The sequence below is a fragment of the Thunnus thynnus genome, chromosome 5, assembly GCF_963924715.1.
Source record: "Thunnus thynnus chromosome 5, fThuThy2.1, whole genome shotgun sequence".
In the NCBI taxonomy this organism is placed as follows: Eukaryota; Metazoa; Chordata; class Actinopteri; order Scombriformes; family Scombridae; genus Thunnus; species Thunnus thynnus.
The window spans coordinates 31,291,647-31,309,848 of record NC_089521.1 but is presented as its reverse complement, the minus strand read 5'-3'; the positions used below and the strand labels follow the sequence as shown (position 1 = coordinate 31,309,848).

General features: G+C 38.1%; 1 protein-coding gene across 1 annotated transcript; it reads left to right on the top strand.

The window, feature by feature from the left end:
- The first annotated feature begins 2,102 nt into the window (after positions 1 to 2,102).
- On the top strand, positions 2,103 to 13,034 carry calml4b (calmodulin-like 4b). The gene is made up of 5 exons (XM_067590704.1): positions 2,103 to 2,694; positions 2,808 to 2,838; positions 4,277 to 4,417; positions 9,587 to 9,775; positions 11,565 to 13,034. The coding sequence occupies exons 1-5, from the start codon at positions 2,692 to 2,694 to the stop codon at positions 11,660 to 11,662; spliced, it is 462 nt and encodes a 153-aa protein (XP_067446805.1). The 5' UTR covers positions 2,103 to 2,691; the 3' UTR covers positions 11,663 to 13,034.
- The last annotated feature ends 5,168 nt before the right edge of the window (positions 13,035 to 18,202 follow it).

Sequence of the window (18,202 nt, the reverse complement as noted above, 5' to 3'; positions counted from 1 at the left end):
TTCCTGGACTCCACCCCAGCTTGTTTTTCCCTCCACACCTGCCCTGCATCAGGCTCATTATCCTTGTCCTGCTCTCAGTGTTTCCTCTCAGCCTATCAGCTCCTTGCTTGTTCTCAGTTTGGTCCCCATTCCCTCATTAATTCAGACTGTATTTTAGTCCCAGTTTTCAGTTCAGTTGTGTTGTATCCTCTGGCTCTGGGTGTTCAGTCTCATTCTGTATTCAGCTCAGCTCAGCCAGCTTTTGTTTTTTGCCTTCACTACCTCAAATTAAAAAGTTTCTTCAGCCTCAATCAGTCTCTGCATTTGGGTCGACCTGCTCCATCGCTCATAACATGTTCACCCTCATCTCTGAAAATATACAACATAGTTGAAACAAGTTGAACAATACTGTAGATATAAAATATTGATAATGTTCTAACAACAAATCCTCTTGCAGACTTTTACTTGCATCACAACAAGCGTCATTAATACTGCATCAATACTGCAGGTTCAATTTACTTATTAATGTTTCTGGTTTTTATTCAACCTTCAGTAGTCCCACTGCATGCCCACAATGCATCAGTGTTCTGAATAAAATGCAACTAATTAAAATTAAATGAATCCCAGTGTAATGTTCGCTCGTATTTTATTTCCTCTGCGGTTCCTCTCAGCATCACATATTTGTGTTTGCTCTATTTGCCTGTTGAGCTCTTAATGGTTAATACTTCTTTTTTTTTGAGGAGGCGTGTGGCGAATTACAGCTGAGTCATTCACATTTTGGAAGGAAAAACATCCCCCAAGCAGAACATAAAGCTTTATCTAATTCAGCCGTGTGGTGTTTTTTGATTATTTTACTCCCGACACTTCAGCACACGTCAAGAAATCCATCAGAGAGGCGTTTCGACACCCACAGGAGCGGAAAATAGACCAGAATGTAGAAACGGGTAGAGGGTTTCAGGATCTTACTAAAAGGGAGGACTCGCTATTTGTCAGTTAGCCTTCCAAAGGTGCTCCAAAAAGACAGAATAAAGCACATAAATATATAATATATACAAACACACAAGCAGAATTAAGTTGACAGGAGAATGTGCATTCCTGTACACAAACTCTGGCCCAGGTGTGGGAATATTTTGCAGATGCAGATGGAGAGATAGTGACTTTTCACTTCAAACCTTAATTATTGATCCACTTTATCATAAACATTCAAGCCAGCTGTGTTACATGTATTTGTGCTTGTATTAATAGTCACTCTAGGGGGACATATTCTGAACTTTTACAGCTCTATACTTATATTCTGGGGCTCTTCTGAAATATCTTTGCATGAGTTATGTCAAAAATTCCTTATTTATCTTCTACTGGTCCTTTATGCAGCCCCTCAGTTCAGCCTTTGTCTGAAACAGGCCGTTTAGCTCCTGTCTCTGGTCACTGCTTAAAATGAAATGAAATTTGAAAACTCATCATTCAGCTATTAAATTAAAAATTCAGCCATCTTTATGATTATTCTCCAGCCGTCTTCTACAGACAGACTGATACCCTGAAAGAGACAAGTAAAATAAATGAAAACTCTTGTCTGTGTCTCCTGGTGTTTCATCCATTTTACTCATTAATATATAATTTTGGGAAACCACAAATATACACCTCAATCTTTTCACGTGAAATTATATATTTATCACATTAAAGCTGATGTAAGTCAGTTTAATCTACAGTAGTCTAATCTAAAACCATTACAGTAGTTTATTTTATACATTATCAGCTACAGTAGTTTATATTAATTACAGGGATTTAGTCTATATTAATTAGTTTATATTAACCAAGAAATAGACTTGGTTAAAGGGACACATATTCGGCACATTTTCAGGTCTATATTTATATTCTGGGGCTCTACTTTACAGTTAAAAACTGTTAAAAACAGGCAGTTTTAGCTCCTGTCTCTTTAAGACCCACCTCCTGATGAGCCCACTCTGTTCTGATTGGTCAGCCTGAGGAAACTTCCTTCCGCTCCACAGGCTACATAAAAAAACAAATGATAGCAGCAGGGTTTCACTACTTTTTCTTGATTTTTAGTTATTAGTGTAGTTACAAATGTTGATGCTAAAAAGACTGTAAATGTGTCAGATATCCACTTGATATGACTAACTCAGACTGATGAAGCTGAATATAAGCTTCACATCAACTTTTAAATGACTGTGTGGACACACTGTGGATTTTGGCCTCCATCACTTCCATTGAAAGCACATTTGAAGGATCTTTTAATATCCAGTATGAACAGGAGGAATGATTACAGCGAGGAAAACCTCTTTCACTGTTCATATGGACACCTGACTGCTGGTTTAAGACACACTTGAAAAATTGTAACTAACAGGAGAAACAATACCTCAACCTTAAGAAAACACAAAATGAAATGAATAAACATAAAAAACAACAAAATGCTGGCCCATACTAAAGGTCATTTACATCATTCTCTGGGGGTTTGCAACTGGCATTCTGGGAAATGTAGGAAATATAAAAGTAGAAGAATCAGTTGATGAGTTTGACGCATGGAGAATCTTAAATTTTAGATGGAGGGACGTGTCCTGCGCCTGTCCTGCCTCTCAAAAACAGACACCCAGCCAGGATCCTCCATCCACCTCCATTACGTTCCTCATCTTACAGCAGCCTGGATCAGTTTCCCTGAGCTGAGTAACAGCCAGCAGAGTTCAGACCGCAGCCACGATGGTGAGATAATTACAGAGTCCTCTTTGACGCTTCACGCTGATTTCACCTGCTACTGTACTTACTCTCTGCTTCGTCTCCCCCTCACTCGTGCTGTTTTTCTCTTTTCATCACAGGCGAAGTTCCTGACGCAGGATCAGATTAATGGTAAGACTCTTACACATTTTACGTTAGTGCTGGGCGGAGACAGGAGTTACAGGAGAGGGACCAAGCGTGTGCACATCCAGGCAAATTATTCAGGTGCAAGACAATGCAACGAATCGCAGCGGAGACAGGAATTAGTCATGACTGCTGTGTGTGGATGGAACAAAAACAGCCACTTTTCAGATGACTGATACATTTGTTTTTGTATAATAGAGTTTATGGCAACACAGGAAACAAATCTAGTAGTTTTTTTTTTTTATGACATTATTTTTCCAACCAGTGGCAGCAGTGTCGGTATTTAATCAGACAGCAGAGTTTTCCATGTGCCTGCCTCTGCACAAAGCAGCACTTGTTCCTGTTCAAGCTGAGCAGATTCACGCAGTGATCTGTTGGCTGGCTTCCACGACCCGCTAATGTGATTAAACACAATGGCTCGCTATCTGAACACAGTTTTTAGACTAATGAGGAGACACTAAATGGAAATGATTGTCTCTAGTTGAAAGGGGGTGGAAGAGATATTGTGTTCCTCGGCTTTGTGTTTACCTAACAGGACATCCTCGTTTCCCAGAAAACATTGAGACATTGTGTGATGTAACATCCCAGCAAGACGCCTTGTAATGGTTCAAAAATAGTTCCATGATGAGAGTTGTATAAAAAGTTCAATGAAAGTGTCTTCCTGGGTGTTTCTGCAGCGTCAACAGCTATTCTGCTAAAGTTTATATATACAGTGTTTATTCTACAGCTGTATACATCCCATATGTCTAGATTAACAACATACTTTACTATAATATACTTTCTAAAATGGTCCAACAGAACAGATGTCCTGGTCTGACCTGGTGGAAATTGAAATTAACATGCAATTCACAGAGGATGTTGCAAACATATAAAAGGAAAGACAACACAAGGCACCTGTATTATTGTCTAATAACACTGAGACAGAATCAGACTGTAAATGTACCACAAAACAAAAACTTGGAGCTAAAAGAGGCTAAAAATCTCTCATATCTGGTGTAAGTTGTGCTTAACTCATTTAACTTTAATTTAAAATATTTCATGAAGGATTATCTAGAAAGTGGATTAGAACTTCCTTGATGCTTTATTTTTGTTAATACTTTATTTAATGCGATGTCACATTTCACCCTTAAGACTCTCGTCAGGCCAAAACTACACTGTACAGTATGTAATGAAGTATTAAGAAAGAAGCTTTAATCCAGTGTGTGTGTGTGTGTGTGTGTGTGCGTGTGTGTGTGTGTGTTTAATCCTTTCTGAACCTTCATGACTCTTTCATCCAGCATCTCATGTTAATACAGGCTGGATGTGTAAATCTCTGCTGCTCTTTAGTCTAATTTTCTTTACAAAGGTTGGTTGGCCAAACAAATCAGCTGTGTGTGTGTGTGTGTGTGTGTGTGTGTGTGTGTGTGATCATCTCATGTTGTTACAGAGTTTAAGGAGTGTTTCTCTCTGTACGACCGTCAGCGGAAGGGAAAGATCGAAGCCCAGGAGCTGATCATAGTGATGCGATGCCTCGGGTCAAACCCGACCCCCTCCGAGGTCCAACGACACCTGCTGAGCCACGACATAGGTACACCTGTCACTAGTTGTGTGTCCTATCAACCTGTTTTTATGAACGTTTTCAACTAAAAAACAGAGTAGAAATGCAGGAAATTAGAAAAAGAGTCAAGTTCATTTAGGACTAAAAATACTCCAACCTCAGAGTCGGACCTAAGACTCATTTATGAAGCTCTGTTTACTTTCAGTAAGGTGACGTCTCTGTTTTAGGACACAAAGCAGAAACTATGATTCTATTACATAGATATATACACACCATTCAGCCTCCACACACTGTAAACAAAGCCACTCACATGGGTTAAAAAATGAATGTAGGCTATTAAGTAAATTGAAATTGTAGGGAGGCGTAATGTGACCCAGCTGTGTGAAATCAGCCTCATTCAACCACATTGTTTTACAATTCCCATGACATTGCAGCATCTTGCACATATTGCACAGCTACATGTTGCAAACTAAGCGATGTGGTCACAACTGTATCTTCTGATATCTTTTCCTCAACTGTCCAGTTCCTCTTCAACTGCAACTCCTGTTAACTTATGTTAAAATATTTCTTTTCTGTAGTATCACACAGTGTTAGGCTGTTCTCACAGTGCATTTCTCATCTCTAAAACAGCCAAAAAAAAATACGAGACCTTATAAAAAATATTTGACCTGCTGTAATGAAGTTGAGATTCATCAGCTGATTCAACCAGGGAGACATGATGGTGTTCATAAACGTTTTAGTCGCTTTCACATGCGTAATATCTGTATAAACACAGTTAAAGACAAGGAAAGTTTCTTTGTAAAGCACATTTCAACAACAAGGCAATTCAAAGTGCTTTACATAGAGCATAAAAGGCATCAAGACAGAATATAAAAGCAACACAAGGCAATATAAAAAGACATTTAAATACAATTAAAAACTGTTCAATTGGAAATTAAAAAATAAACTAGACTAGAATAAGACAGATAAAACAGGAGAATAAAAGCTACAGTGCAGTGTAAGATATTAACCCTCTAATATGGTTTTAATAAAAGGCAGCAACAAACAGAACAGCCTTCAGCCTCGATTTCAAAGAACTGAGAGTTGCAGCAGACATGCAGTTTTCTCAGAGTTTGTTCCAAATATGTAGAGCATAAAAACTGAACGCTGCCTCAAACACTGTTTGATCCATTACTGTTGTAAAGCTACGTGTTCCCTGTTACAACTATCTGTTCTTTTTTTGGCAAAGAAGTGATTTCCTAAGTTAAGAAAGTTGATAAAATGCTCCTGGTCCTAAAAGGAGGACCAAAAATAATCTCTCTGAGATTTTTTCACCAGTTAGGAATGATTTGATAAATACAGCCCCGGGAATGTGTTTGAATGAGCTGACTTGGCCTTCTCTGATTGGATAGAAGGGTGAGGCTCACTTAAAAACATGAGAAGGGAATATCTCTGTCACAGAAGCATATTCCACATAAAAATATAATGTTCATATTGTAGTTTTAATGTTTAATCAATTGTGAAAATTGTTGAGGTTATTTTCTGTCTATTGATCTGACTGATATGGACATATTGCATGTAATGAAATCTATTCACTCTATGCGTTGTCTCTGTGCACCACCTGTTGGCATCTACTTCCTATCAGACTCAAACTTAGCTTTATGGCACTTATCCGTGTCGTTCTCTCCTGACTAGATCCCTGCTTGTGTTGTATCAACTCTCAGATGTATGTGGCTTTCGATAAAAGCGCCTGCTAAATGAAATTGTAAATTTTGTAAATTGTAATGCAGCCTGTTAATTCAGGCATTCTGCATTTGAATGAATTGCAGCACATTTCATCACCTTGCATGGCATGACATAAACGGACACAAAGGATTCATGTGGGTCACTGCAGGGATGCTTAACGAGGCAGAATTACAAATAAAGCAAATGGTAATCAAACAAAACACAATGTGACCACGAGATAAGGGACACAGCTGGCGCTGTTTACTCCATTTTAATGATTTCCTCCTGCGAATCGAGATCACAGCTCCCCTCTGATCTTATTTCTGCTGTTTTCCATCATCATCAGTGTGTCTGAACACACACTTTCGTCATCCATCCTCATTGTAAGATCACAGGATAAGAATAATCAGTAGAAGCATCAGTCCATAATAATGAGAGCAGAAACGCAACAACAGAGCGTGTACGTCTGACAAAACTGCACAGTTCTCTAAATTTGTCATTAAAGGTGCAGTGTGTAGAATTTAGTGGCATCTAGTGGAAATGGCAGAAATGGATTATAATATTTATAAGTATGTTATAATGAGTATATAATCACCTGAAAATAAGAATTGTTGTGTTTTCGTTACCTTAGAATGAGCCTTTTATATCTACATAGGGAGCGGGTCCTCTTCCATGGAGGCCGCCATGTTGCATCGCCATGTTTCTACAGTAGCCCAGAACAGACAAACCAAACACTGGCTCTAGAGAGGGGCTTTTGCATTTTTCACGTGTTTTGTTGCCACCGTAGGTTCTCCTACATGCTTTGAAGGGGAGGGAGAGGGGAGGGGTATTCAGTTGGTTGCAATCTGCAACCTCACCACTAGATGCCACTAAATCCTCCACACTGGTCCTTGAAGTCATTAAGAATTAACATGTGTACAATTAGCATGTTACCATGCTATAAGAGCGAGTATTTTAGGATAGGATAAGGCTGGTGCTATTCTCTTTTTTGTTCTATTGTCAATAAATCCCATAAAAAGACCAAAACCAGCATTGTGTTAGTTCATCTCTCAATACTTTCCTCCTTCCGCACTCTGAGTATTGTGGGGGCTTTGTTTTTTTTTAGCTGTCATAAAATGACAGACAAAACATGATTTCTGAGGAACAAAAACTGTAGTTTTAAAGGCAGTTTTAAAGCAGTAAGAAACTCAAACATGTTAACATTAGCATGTTAGCATGCTATGTTAAAGGGGACCTATTATACTCATTTACAGCTCTATATTTTTATTTTTGGACTCCACTAGGGTAGCTTTGCATGATTCACAGTTCAAAAAACTCCTTATTTATCTTATACTGACCCTTTATGCAGCCCCTCAGTCCAGCCTCTGTCTCTAACAGGCAGTTTTAGTTCCTGTCTCTTTAAGGCCCCCCTCCCGATGAGCCCACTCTGTTCTGATTGGCCAGTTTTCTGGAAACCTGCCGAGGGGCACCTGAATCAGAGTTGTGTTAAGTTACTGCTGATGAAAACACAACATTTCCTGCTTTACAGCTTTATATTAAAAGCTTTTAAATGACTAAACAGGAGACTTTTATTGTGAAGAATTTACAGGAAATTAAACGTGTGTCTCACTGAATTAGCAGAGCTTGTTAGAAATAATGCAAACAGAAACAGCCACAGTGATGATGACGTTTAATGAAGAGCTGCAGACGACCAGCACACCTCCTAACAGGTAAACAACTAATTTTACTTTGCCCTGACGTGTAATGGAAAAACACTCACAGCGTGCCAGCTCGACTCAAGTCATGGCTCAGTCTGACTACCCACAGAACAATGGAAAAACACCATATAAAGCAGAGCAGATGACCATATAAAGAAATCGTTCATGAGCCAACATTTGGCTCAGGCTGAAAATAGAAAAAAACTGTTGGAAACTGAGCGATCAGTCTGAAGCCAGTGCTTTTCACTCACAGGGATTACTTTTACCTCATTATTTGACACGTTGGCCACGTTTAATATGAACATCCGACATTATAACATTATATATATATATGGCTCAAATAAGGAAAAGCATAATAGGTCCCATATAACAGAAATCTTGGGCCATTAATTTTAGAAGTATCTTGTGTTGGACAAGTGGAAATTCTGACCTTTTGGTGGCACTTGATGAAAAGTTGGAGGATCACCAGAGACTTTAAAGTACCCTCCACTCAAGTGTGTTTTTCTTCTTGTTGCTACCGTTGGATGTTTGAGTGTCATTGCAGAAAGATATATGTGCAGAGTTTGTTTTCACATTCAGCTACTGAAACTGGAAAATTTCTCTGTGCTCACTGAAAGTCTGAAAGTGGGAGACGTCTTGTTCAGGCACATTCATATATTCTGTCATTTTTAATGAGGGAGAAGGAGTAGATGCCATTTTAAGGATTTTAACATGGTAATTTCACTTTTTTTTGTGGAAAAACCATATCAGTATTTTTACGGTATCATTAAGATTCATCCTCCGGGAACCATGAATGTCTGTTAAAAATGTCAATAGCTGTTGAGATATTTCACTCTGGACCAAAGTGTCGAACCAAAGACTACCACTGCTCCTTTGAGCCACACTAACATGACAAAAATTGCATATATCTGACAATGTGTGTTGTTTTTTTTTAACATTACAATGCAGTTCAATGTGCTTAACATCAACATAAAAGCAATTGATCATCATGATAAAATCATTTTAAAGCAGTTTAAAAATACAGAAATACAACAATTAAAAAATGAACATCAGGACACACACATTCACAAAAGTAAAAATAAAAATCAGTAAAAGTAGATGTACAAATATAAATTATATAATAATTCACTTACTGTATCCTCTCTTTTAGATTTCACATATTTCATTTCATACATGTTGTCTCTCCTGTAAAATTTAACTGATGTTTTGGTGATTTCTACACTTTCACCTCAACTTACTGACAGATGTTTGTCTGATGGTTAAAAAAAAATAGATAACCTTTTTGGCTTTTAGAACTTATAAGATAAATCCAAAAAACATTTTTTCCTCTCCTTCCTGAAAAGTTCAAGCTTTCAGTTGACAGCAGCAATAGATACATTTTATTTTTATTACAGTTTTAATATTTCTGTATGTCCACATAAAGGTTACCGATATTTGACTTTCTCTTGTGATGTCTTTGTGTAATATATATATAAGTAAATGAGGGGAAATTCTGTATGAATCAGCTTTAATTAACTGCTCAAAGTTTCCACCTGCACAGTTTATTTAACATGTTTAAACTGCTACCAGCTTATCTAACAGCACAGGTCTTTACATTCTGTTTTATTGCTTTACTGTTTGAACGACTTATTTCACATTCACTGTGTGATGTTATATTTCTTTTTCCACACTGAATCTTCTAACTTCTCCAGCGAACTCATTTCTCCTGCAGCCATCAATAAAAGTCTGAGCTTATCTATTATTCTGGACAGATGAGGACCAGTCCAGTAAAAGTAAAGTTGTTGGTTTCTTCCTTCAGATCGGGCCGGAGAACTGGACTTCTCCACGTTCCTGAGCATCATGCACCGGCAGCTCCAGCAGGAGGCGCCGGAGGAGGAGATCCTGGAGGCCATGAGGATGGCCGACAAGGAGCAGAAAGGCTTCATCCTCGCCTCTGAGCTGCGAGCTAAGCTCACCGGGCTCGGAGAGAAACTGACTGATAAAGAGGGTAAGAGTATGAAGAACATCTGCACATAGATACATTTTAATCTGGCACTTAATTTACAGTAATGTCCTATAATGTTTTAATCCTCTGGATCCCTGTCAGTCTTTTATAACGCACTTTCATTGTGTTGTTTTGTATTGTTGCCACATATTTTACCTTTGTTCTGCTTTTCTCTGTTCCTTCATTTTATTCCTGTTATGTAGCTCTTAGACTCCACAACATTTATATTTTAAATCCAGACCTGATGAAAACTCATATATAGCTTCTATCCAATTTTAAAAAAATAGACAAAGGAAAGAATCATATTATTCCATCATCATCACTAGAGCTGCAATGATTAGTCGATTCACCAATTAGTTGTATTGAAACTATTTTGATAATGAATTAATTGTTTTAAGTCATTTTTTAAGAGAAAAATGTCCAAATTCTCTGATTCCAGCTTGTCAAATGTGAATATTTTCTGGTTTCTATCACAGTAAACTGAATATCTTTTGGGTTGGTGACAAAACAAGATATTTGTGGACGTCACCTTGAGCTTTGGGAAACAGCGATCAACATTTTCTGACTTTTTGTAGACCAAACAATTAATTGAGAACATAATCGACAAATGACTCATCATTAGTTGCAGCCATAATCATCATATTATGATTCTCATTTGTTGTTTTCTATCTCAGTCAGACTTGGAAACACTTCCATCCATGCTTTCGACTAGAACCAAAACATTTAACCATGTAGCTCCACTTCTCCAAAACAGCTCCGCTTTGACTCAAAGGTTTTGCTCCTGATGAAGCACCAGTTAAATCATCAGTAGAAAAGATGAACAACTGCATCAGAGCTGCAACAATCAATCAACTAATTAATCAACCAGCAACTATTTTGAAAATCAAATATTCATTTTAGCAATTTTTTAATCAAACATTTACTGTTTTCAACTCTTCAAATGTGATTTAATGCTTTTCTCCATCATACATGATAGTGAACTGAATATTTTGGGGTTTTGGACTGTTGGTCAATACAAGACATAAGAAGATATCGCCTTTGACTCTGGGAAATTGTAACGGCCATTTTTCACTATATATACACATTTTATAGATGAAACGAATTGTTAGTTGCAGCCCAAAACTGCATTAGAAAACATCTAAAAGTCAAAGGTACAAGACTGTGGACATAAAAACTCCACAGTAGAAGTTAACTAAGACTCCCAAGGTGCGTTTGTGCAAAAAACATTCAATCACTGATCTTAAAATTCGGTCATGTGACACTACAGATTACACTGTTGAGAAAACAATCTGCAATGTAAATTAAGTTCAGTTTCATACTTGAAATAAGCAACTATGTTTACAACCACATTTGTTACAACTTCAACAATGTTTGAAATTCTCTGGATCAATCCTCTGACTGGCTTCTTCTCCATAGAAACGGCAGCCGAGGCTCATGGGTATTGTAGTATTTATAGCGGTCCATGATGCTAAAACGGCAGACAAAACACAGTTTCTCATAAGCAAAGTCAAAATAATTAAAACTGGTGGTCATACCTTGACTGGGACAGTATCTGGGAGAGTCCTGTGTTTCTATGTTCACTAACATTGAGGAGATATTTTAAAGAAAATATTAAAATGGGAATACAGAATGGAGGAAAAACAGCTGATCATAATTACAGAAACTGTGATATTAGTGAATGCAGCATAAGTCTCTTTACATATGGCTTCAATATGAATACTTACATAATGTTCATTGAAACATTTAAATTTAAAGCAACCTTTGATTGACAGGCGTGTCACTCTGTTTCTAGTGGACGAGCTGCTGAAGGAGGCGGGTGTTGGAGCTGACGGGCGGGTCCACTGCGAGCAGTTTGCTAAAGCGGTGACACACTGCTCTATGAAACGCTGACGTCATAACCATCATACCAGCTGCTGCGGAGACAAAGGGACTCAAAACAGATACACTTCAATTTTTATGAACTGAAACGAGTCACTTATGTTTTGCTAGTTTACTAATAATGTAAATAGTTTGAATCTCCACATTGTTCAATCATAGCTTAGCAACAGTCGGTTTGTTGAATCAATACTCAAAACAAAAACAGAAAAATACTGAACATGAAGAGTTTGGAGGGTCTTGTCTCTTTTTAGGGCTTTATAATATCAAAAATGGAAGAGTGAAATAGTAAGGAATGGCTTAAACAGTGTGTCTGAAAATAAAAATCTCATTAATTTTTCCCATAGACAATGTTAGTGACTCACAGTTTGAGCTCTTCTGCGGTTTCAATTGGCATGAATCTCTTGATTAAACCATCAAAAGATACAAAAGATGAACAACTGCATCAGAAAATATCTGAGTCTTTAGTAAAAAGTTGAGTTTTGAATACTGTGCACATAAAAAAATCAGAGTAGACATTAACTACAACTTCCTAGGTGCATTTAAGCAAGAAACAGCCAATCACCAAACTTAACATTCAGTCACATGCACCCTATTAGTGAATTTAGAAAGTCTATTGTTTACAACTTCAGAGACAAAGTGTTTTGAATTCATTATGCTCTGATAGCAACAGCGGCCAAGGCTGATGATATTCTTAGCCGTTCGCCAAAATCACAGACAGAACGTGATTTCTCAGAAACAAAGTGGAAATAATTGATACTGGTGGTCATAATATAAACCTGTAGGATCGCTACATTATCCAGGAGAGTCCTGAGTTTTCATGTTCAGTAATACTGAGGAGATTGTTTATTGTGATCATGTCTGTCCAGGTCAAATTGATTACTATAAGCGGATAATTATTATAATTGATTTATACCCACACCCCGCACCTCCGCACAACCCTGCAGAGGTGCGCCACAACACCTGATAATGGTGCCGCAGCCGCTAAATACATATCATGTGTGTACAATGGTAATAAGGTAAAAAAAAAAAAAAAAAAGTATTACCATAGTTTAAACATTTTTTTCCATATGTTTTCATGTATGAAAAGACCCAAAATGAACACTGTAAGCAGACTATTTGATTACTATAAGCAAATTATTTAAACAGCATTTGGAATGATTCTGTCCCAAGATTTTTAATCCATATAAGCGGTTGATCACTGTACTGAGGAGATTGTTTGGAGAAAATTTGAAAGAATGGAGAAATACACCAATCAGCCACAACATTATAACCACCACCACCAGGTGAAGTACATAATGATTATCTCATTATAGTGGCACCTGTCAAGGGGGGGATATATTAGGCAGCAAATGAAGAGTCAGTTCTTGAAGTTAATGTGTTGAAAGCAGGAAAAATGGACACGCGTAAGGATCTGAGTGACTTTGATAGGGATAAAATTATGATGGCTAGATGACTGGGTCAGAGCATGTCTGAAACAGCAGGTCTTGCGTGGTGCTCCTGGTATGCAGTGGTCAGTACCTACCAAAAGTGGTTCAAGGAAGGACAACCAATGAACTGGCAACAGGGTCATGGGCACCCATGGCTCATTGATGTGCGTGGTGAGCGAAGGCTAACCCATCTGGTCCGATCCCACAGAAGAGCTACTGTAGCACAGACTTCTGAAAAAGTTAATGCTGGCTATGATAGACAGGTGTCAGAACACACTGACCACTGTCCACCGCCGAAAGTGCCTACAATGCATCAGAACTGGACCATGGAGCAACGGAGGAAGGTGGCCTGGTCTGATGAATCACGTTTTCTTTTACATCATGTGGACGACTGGGTGCGTGTGCATCATTTACCTGAGGAAGAGATGGCACCAGGATGCACTATGGGAAAAAGGCAAGCCGGCAGAGGTAGTGTGATGCTCTGGGCAAAATTCTGCTGGGAAACCTGCTGGCATTCATGTGGATGTTACTTTGACACATACCACCTACCTAAACATTGTTTCAGACCAAGTACCACCCTTTCATGGTGACAGTATTCCCTGATGGCAGTGGCCTCTTTCAGCAGGATAATGCGCTCTGCCACACTGCAAAAAATGTTCAGGAATGGTTTGAGGAACATGACAAAGAGTTCAAAGTGTTGCCTTGGCCTCCAAATTCCCCAGATCTCATTCCGATCGAGCATCTGTGGGGTGTGCTGGAAAAACAAGTCCGATCCATGGAGGCCCCATCTCACAACTTACGAGGGGGACCTACACAATGTTAGGCAGGTGATTTTAATGTTGTGGCTGATCGGTGGTTCATTTCCAGTATATATGCTGGTGGGTTTGGTTTGTTGTTGATTAATGGGTCTGAATAATTCCAGACATGATAAATTTCTTTTTAATCTGATATATGTGCCGTCAGGTCACATGACCTCCTCCAATATGTGGACATGTGTTTCCAACTTTGAGAAATGTATAGCAGGCTGTGTGAACCTATCAGGACCCTGACTTGTATTTACTATATCAGCAATAGCAATCAGAGACCAAACAGGAAATGGAACAAATGAAAAGTGCTCAATGGGAGATAATGATGTCACCATCCTCAGGCCTGCTAGTGTTTCCAAGACGCAACATCCCTCCAAAGTTTCAGATGAGTACCACTTTGCAGATGTCTTTTCTGTCTGTGTGATGACATATTTTCTCTGCAAACACAGTCTGGAACATTTTTTGAAGGGGAAGATTAAGCCGTCCTGTCATCAGCTGTTAGCAGAGCTTCGCACATGGAAAACTCATCAGCCGGGTTCTGACTCGGCTGTAGTGAGGAGACAAAACACAGGAACCTTCTTCCAGTACCCTCTTATGGTATATAATCGCTGAAGGAGAACATTGATTTATAAATATATTGCTCTGTCAGATATTTCTGTCCTCTGCAGCTGGGTTGAAGCTCTTCACTCTCCTCTCTACTCTCATGTCTTTTCTCCCTTTGAGCCCTGAGGAGCAGCTGGGTCTGCATCTAGCTGTGAAGAGTGTACTCTGCTGCTGCTTACATTATTATTCACTGTTACATACTTTCTAGGATCAGGCTGAATATCTCTCACTGCTAACAGTCACCTCAGGGCTGCATCAGACTGTTGTCTTTGCCTGCATTAATACTGATTATCAGGCTAAACAGAGTTCATCCAGATGTTACACTCAGCTAGACTGTACACTGCATTTGTCTTTAGGTCACTGGAGGGCACCCTTTTGTAACATTATGTGGATTTACTCACTGAGTCCCACAAATATTATTAGACTGCAGATTATAGAGTTAAAGTAATAATCCACAACTGTTTAATTGCAAACGCTCTGTTTTATATGAAGCCGCCAGGTGGTCACAAAGAAATACAGGTGTGGAAATTAGTACACACAAATTGCTATTTGTTCAATCTATATTTTAACAGAAATTGTTTTAAGAACAGGTGATGCAAGATGACTTCTCACTGCTCCTGTCCAAGAAAGTTCCAGCACATAAGTCTCTGCAAAACCAAAACTTGTTTTTTTCACATTTCTGTTTTGCTACACATAGAAAAATGACATATAACTTAATTAATGGCGATCTTTAGAGGTGTTGCTAGGTTTATTTGTCAGGAGACCAGTCTGAAGTTTGCAGATGACAAAACAGTCATCGGTCTCATCCGAGACGGCCCCCCTCCCACCATACTCATCCGGTCTGTGTCGATTGTGGAATCTTTCAGATTTCTGGGATCTACGATCTCCCAGGACCTGAACTGGGAGTCCAACATCAACACAGTCATCAAAAAGGTCCAGCAGAGGATGTACTTCCTGCACCAGCTCAGGAAATACAACCTTAACACTTATGAACAGTTAAATCAGGCACTGTGCAATAACCCTGGAACACTATAATACCCACTGTACCTACAAATTATACATATTTATTTAGTTTAACACACAAAATGTTCAATACATTTCAGTCGTTACTGTCTATCTGAACAGGCTGTTTATACTGTATATAACCACCCACTATATGTATATAAAGTTCTGATACACAAACCTGTTTTCAGTTTTTGGACTTCTTCTCTAATCTTTGATTTTTGCTGAAATATTGGATCATTTGAACATTTATTGAAATGAAAGCATGTGAGAAGTTTAGAGGGAAAAATCACTGTTTGGTGGAGCTGTTAACAACTAATAGACATGTGAAATGTGACCCCGACTACACACTGCTTTTTGTAAGACGTCAAAAGCCAAAAAGGTTGGAAACCACTGGTTTCATCTTTAACAATGTGTTGTATTTTAAAAGCTTGTTATATTATCCATTGTGTCAAATCTTCATCTGAAAAGTAACTAAAGCTGTCAAATGAATGTAGTGGAGTAGAAAGTACAATATTTATAAAGTAGCATATAATGGAAATACTCAAATAAAGTACAAGTACCTCAAAATTTTACTTGAGTAAATGTACTTTCCATGTCTATCTATACTGAAGATCTCTTGTTGACGTGCTGCTGTTTCTCAAGTACAAACACAATAGTGATGATTTATAAGGAACACTTGGGGCACACGCGCGCGCGCACACACACACACGCAGGGCTCAGCGACTCATCTCTTGAAGTTAAGTGATAAAATCTCACAGCCGTTTTAAACCCTGAGCCGCCTGCTGCTAGAAACACTTAAGAATGAGAGAATGAGCTCAAGTGTGACCAATTTATTTTAGTGATAAATGAGAGCTGCGGGCTTCATACGTCACGTCAGTGTGAGTGATCACTGGTGTTTGTGGATCAAAAAAAAACAGATGGAGGAGCCTCTCCGTGCCACAAGGGTGCGTGAGGTCTTTTTTTTTTTTTTTTTTTACATCATCTTATGAATGTAAAAAAATGCCTCCCGTTGGGTTTTGGATATGTTACAGTTGACGGAGAGTGTTAACAGGCTCGTTGTTCCACCCACAGCGTTTCATATCACATCATTACTTTCAGACGAAACGAGCGCTCATCCAGCCTGCCCACACAACACATTCAGTCATTCCTCTCGCTGTATGAAATCTTGTTAGACAGCTGATATTATGAAATGATGCCCTGGAGGCGTGACCCGATGCCGGCTGTGTTTTTCACTTCCACTTTGAGGCAGAAACAGCAAAGTACAGACATCAAGGGTGGGACGTCTGTTTGTCTTCTGCTCCCACAGGAAATAAACACTGACTGTTAAAAGTACAGGGAGAGAAAAACATGATGGCAAATTCATGATTCTGGCACAAATAGTGCGAATACTGAGGAAAAACATGCACCACCCTCTGGTTTCAGATGTCCATCTTGATTTCAGATGATATTTTTGAGGGTTTTTTTGTCTTTACATTTTGAGTTTTATGTATTTATCACAAGAAAACAAACAGCACTAGTTTTTAATGTCCATTATCCAAAGATAAAATGCAATTAGGAGGTTATATAATTTGTTAATTATCATGATTTAAGATATTAAACACTGCTGTTTCAAGATGGAAACTAATGTCTCATTATCTCGAGGTAACAAGCTTCATGGTCTCTCCAAGTCTGTTTCATCATCCCAGAAGAGAGCAGAAAAACAATAATGAGCTGATTTATATCATCACACGTAATGTTTGTTATGACCACCATTTGTTATCTGAAGATAATGAGATGAATAAATCATAATCACAAGTTTGATACGTTGAGATAACGAGATAACTGTTATCTCAATCGTTATCTTGGATATAAAAGTTAAAATCAGCACCGCACAAATTTGAAATTTAATTACTTTTCTTAGAATAATGAGGAAAATTAAATGATGATGATGATGATCACAATCATGATGATAATTAAGTCACGATTAATATATCTTGAGACAAGAGGATAATAAAGTCGTTACGTTGGGATAAGAGTTTGAAAAGAAGAGATATAAGTAAGACAAAACATAACAGAAATGAACACTTTGTAACTCAAAGTCATCATGAAAAGGTTTTGTTCACATGTGATGAGATAATCAAATTATGATTAATAAGTCTGGAGATAATTAGGTAAATGTATATAGTAAATACAAAAACATAACAGTTAAATTATTTTTAAAAGTGCTTTGTTAACGCAACAAAGTCAGAATTAATATATCTCATATCTCAGTTTGTTACCTTGTGATTTAATTAGAATAGGCACAAAAACACAACAAAATATCATGATTTTGCTGAATTTCATAATTAAATTGAGATGAGTTGCTGTGATGAGATTATCAAGTCAGGATTTATGTATAAAATAAGATTATTATCTTGGGGTAGCAAAATAACAAAAATTAATATATGTAACACAAAAACATAACAGAAAATGCACATTTTTTGGCCCTATAACCCCAAATATCTGTCACTGATTGACTGAGTGATAAAGTTACAAGCCTGCTATTATTATTATTATTAGTCATATTTCTATTGTTATTATTTTTGTTAGTGTTATTATTGTTGTTGTTGTTGTGCTTCTCTGTGTCTCTCTCTCCTCTTTCCCCCTCCCTCCTTCTTTCTCTCTCAACCAAACCAGTCAAGGCAGATGGACCTGGAGTGCACCTGGAGCACTGTTCTGCTTGAGGTTTCTTC

Excerpts from the sequence above, each read along its gene's own strand:
- calml4b (XM_067590704.1), top strand. Across the intron at positions 4,418-9,586 it reads CCTGCTGAGCCACGACATAG|ATCGGGCCGGAGAACTGGAC; the intron begins GTACACCTGTCA and ends TTCTTCCTTCAG. Across the intron at positions 9,776-11,564 it reads GAAACTGACTGATAAAGAGG|TGGACGAGCTGCTGAAGGAG; the intron begins GTAAGAGTATGA and ends CTCTGTTTCTAG.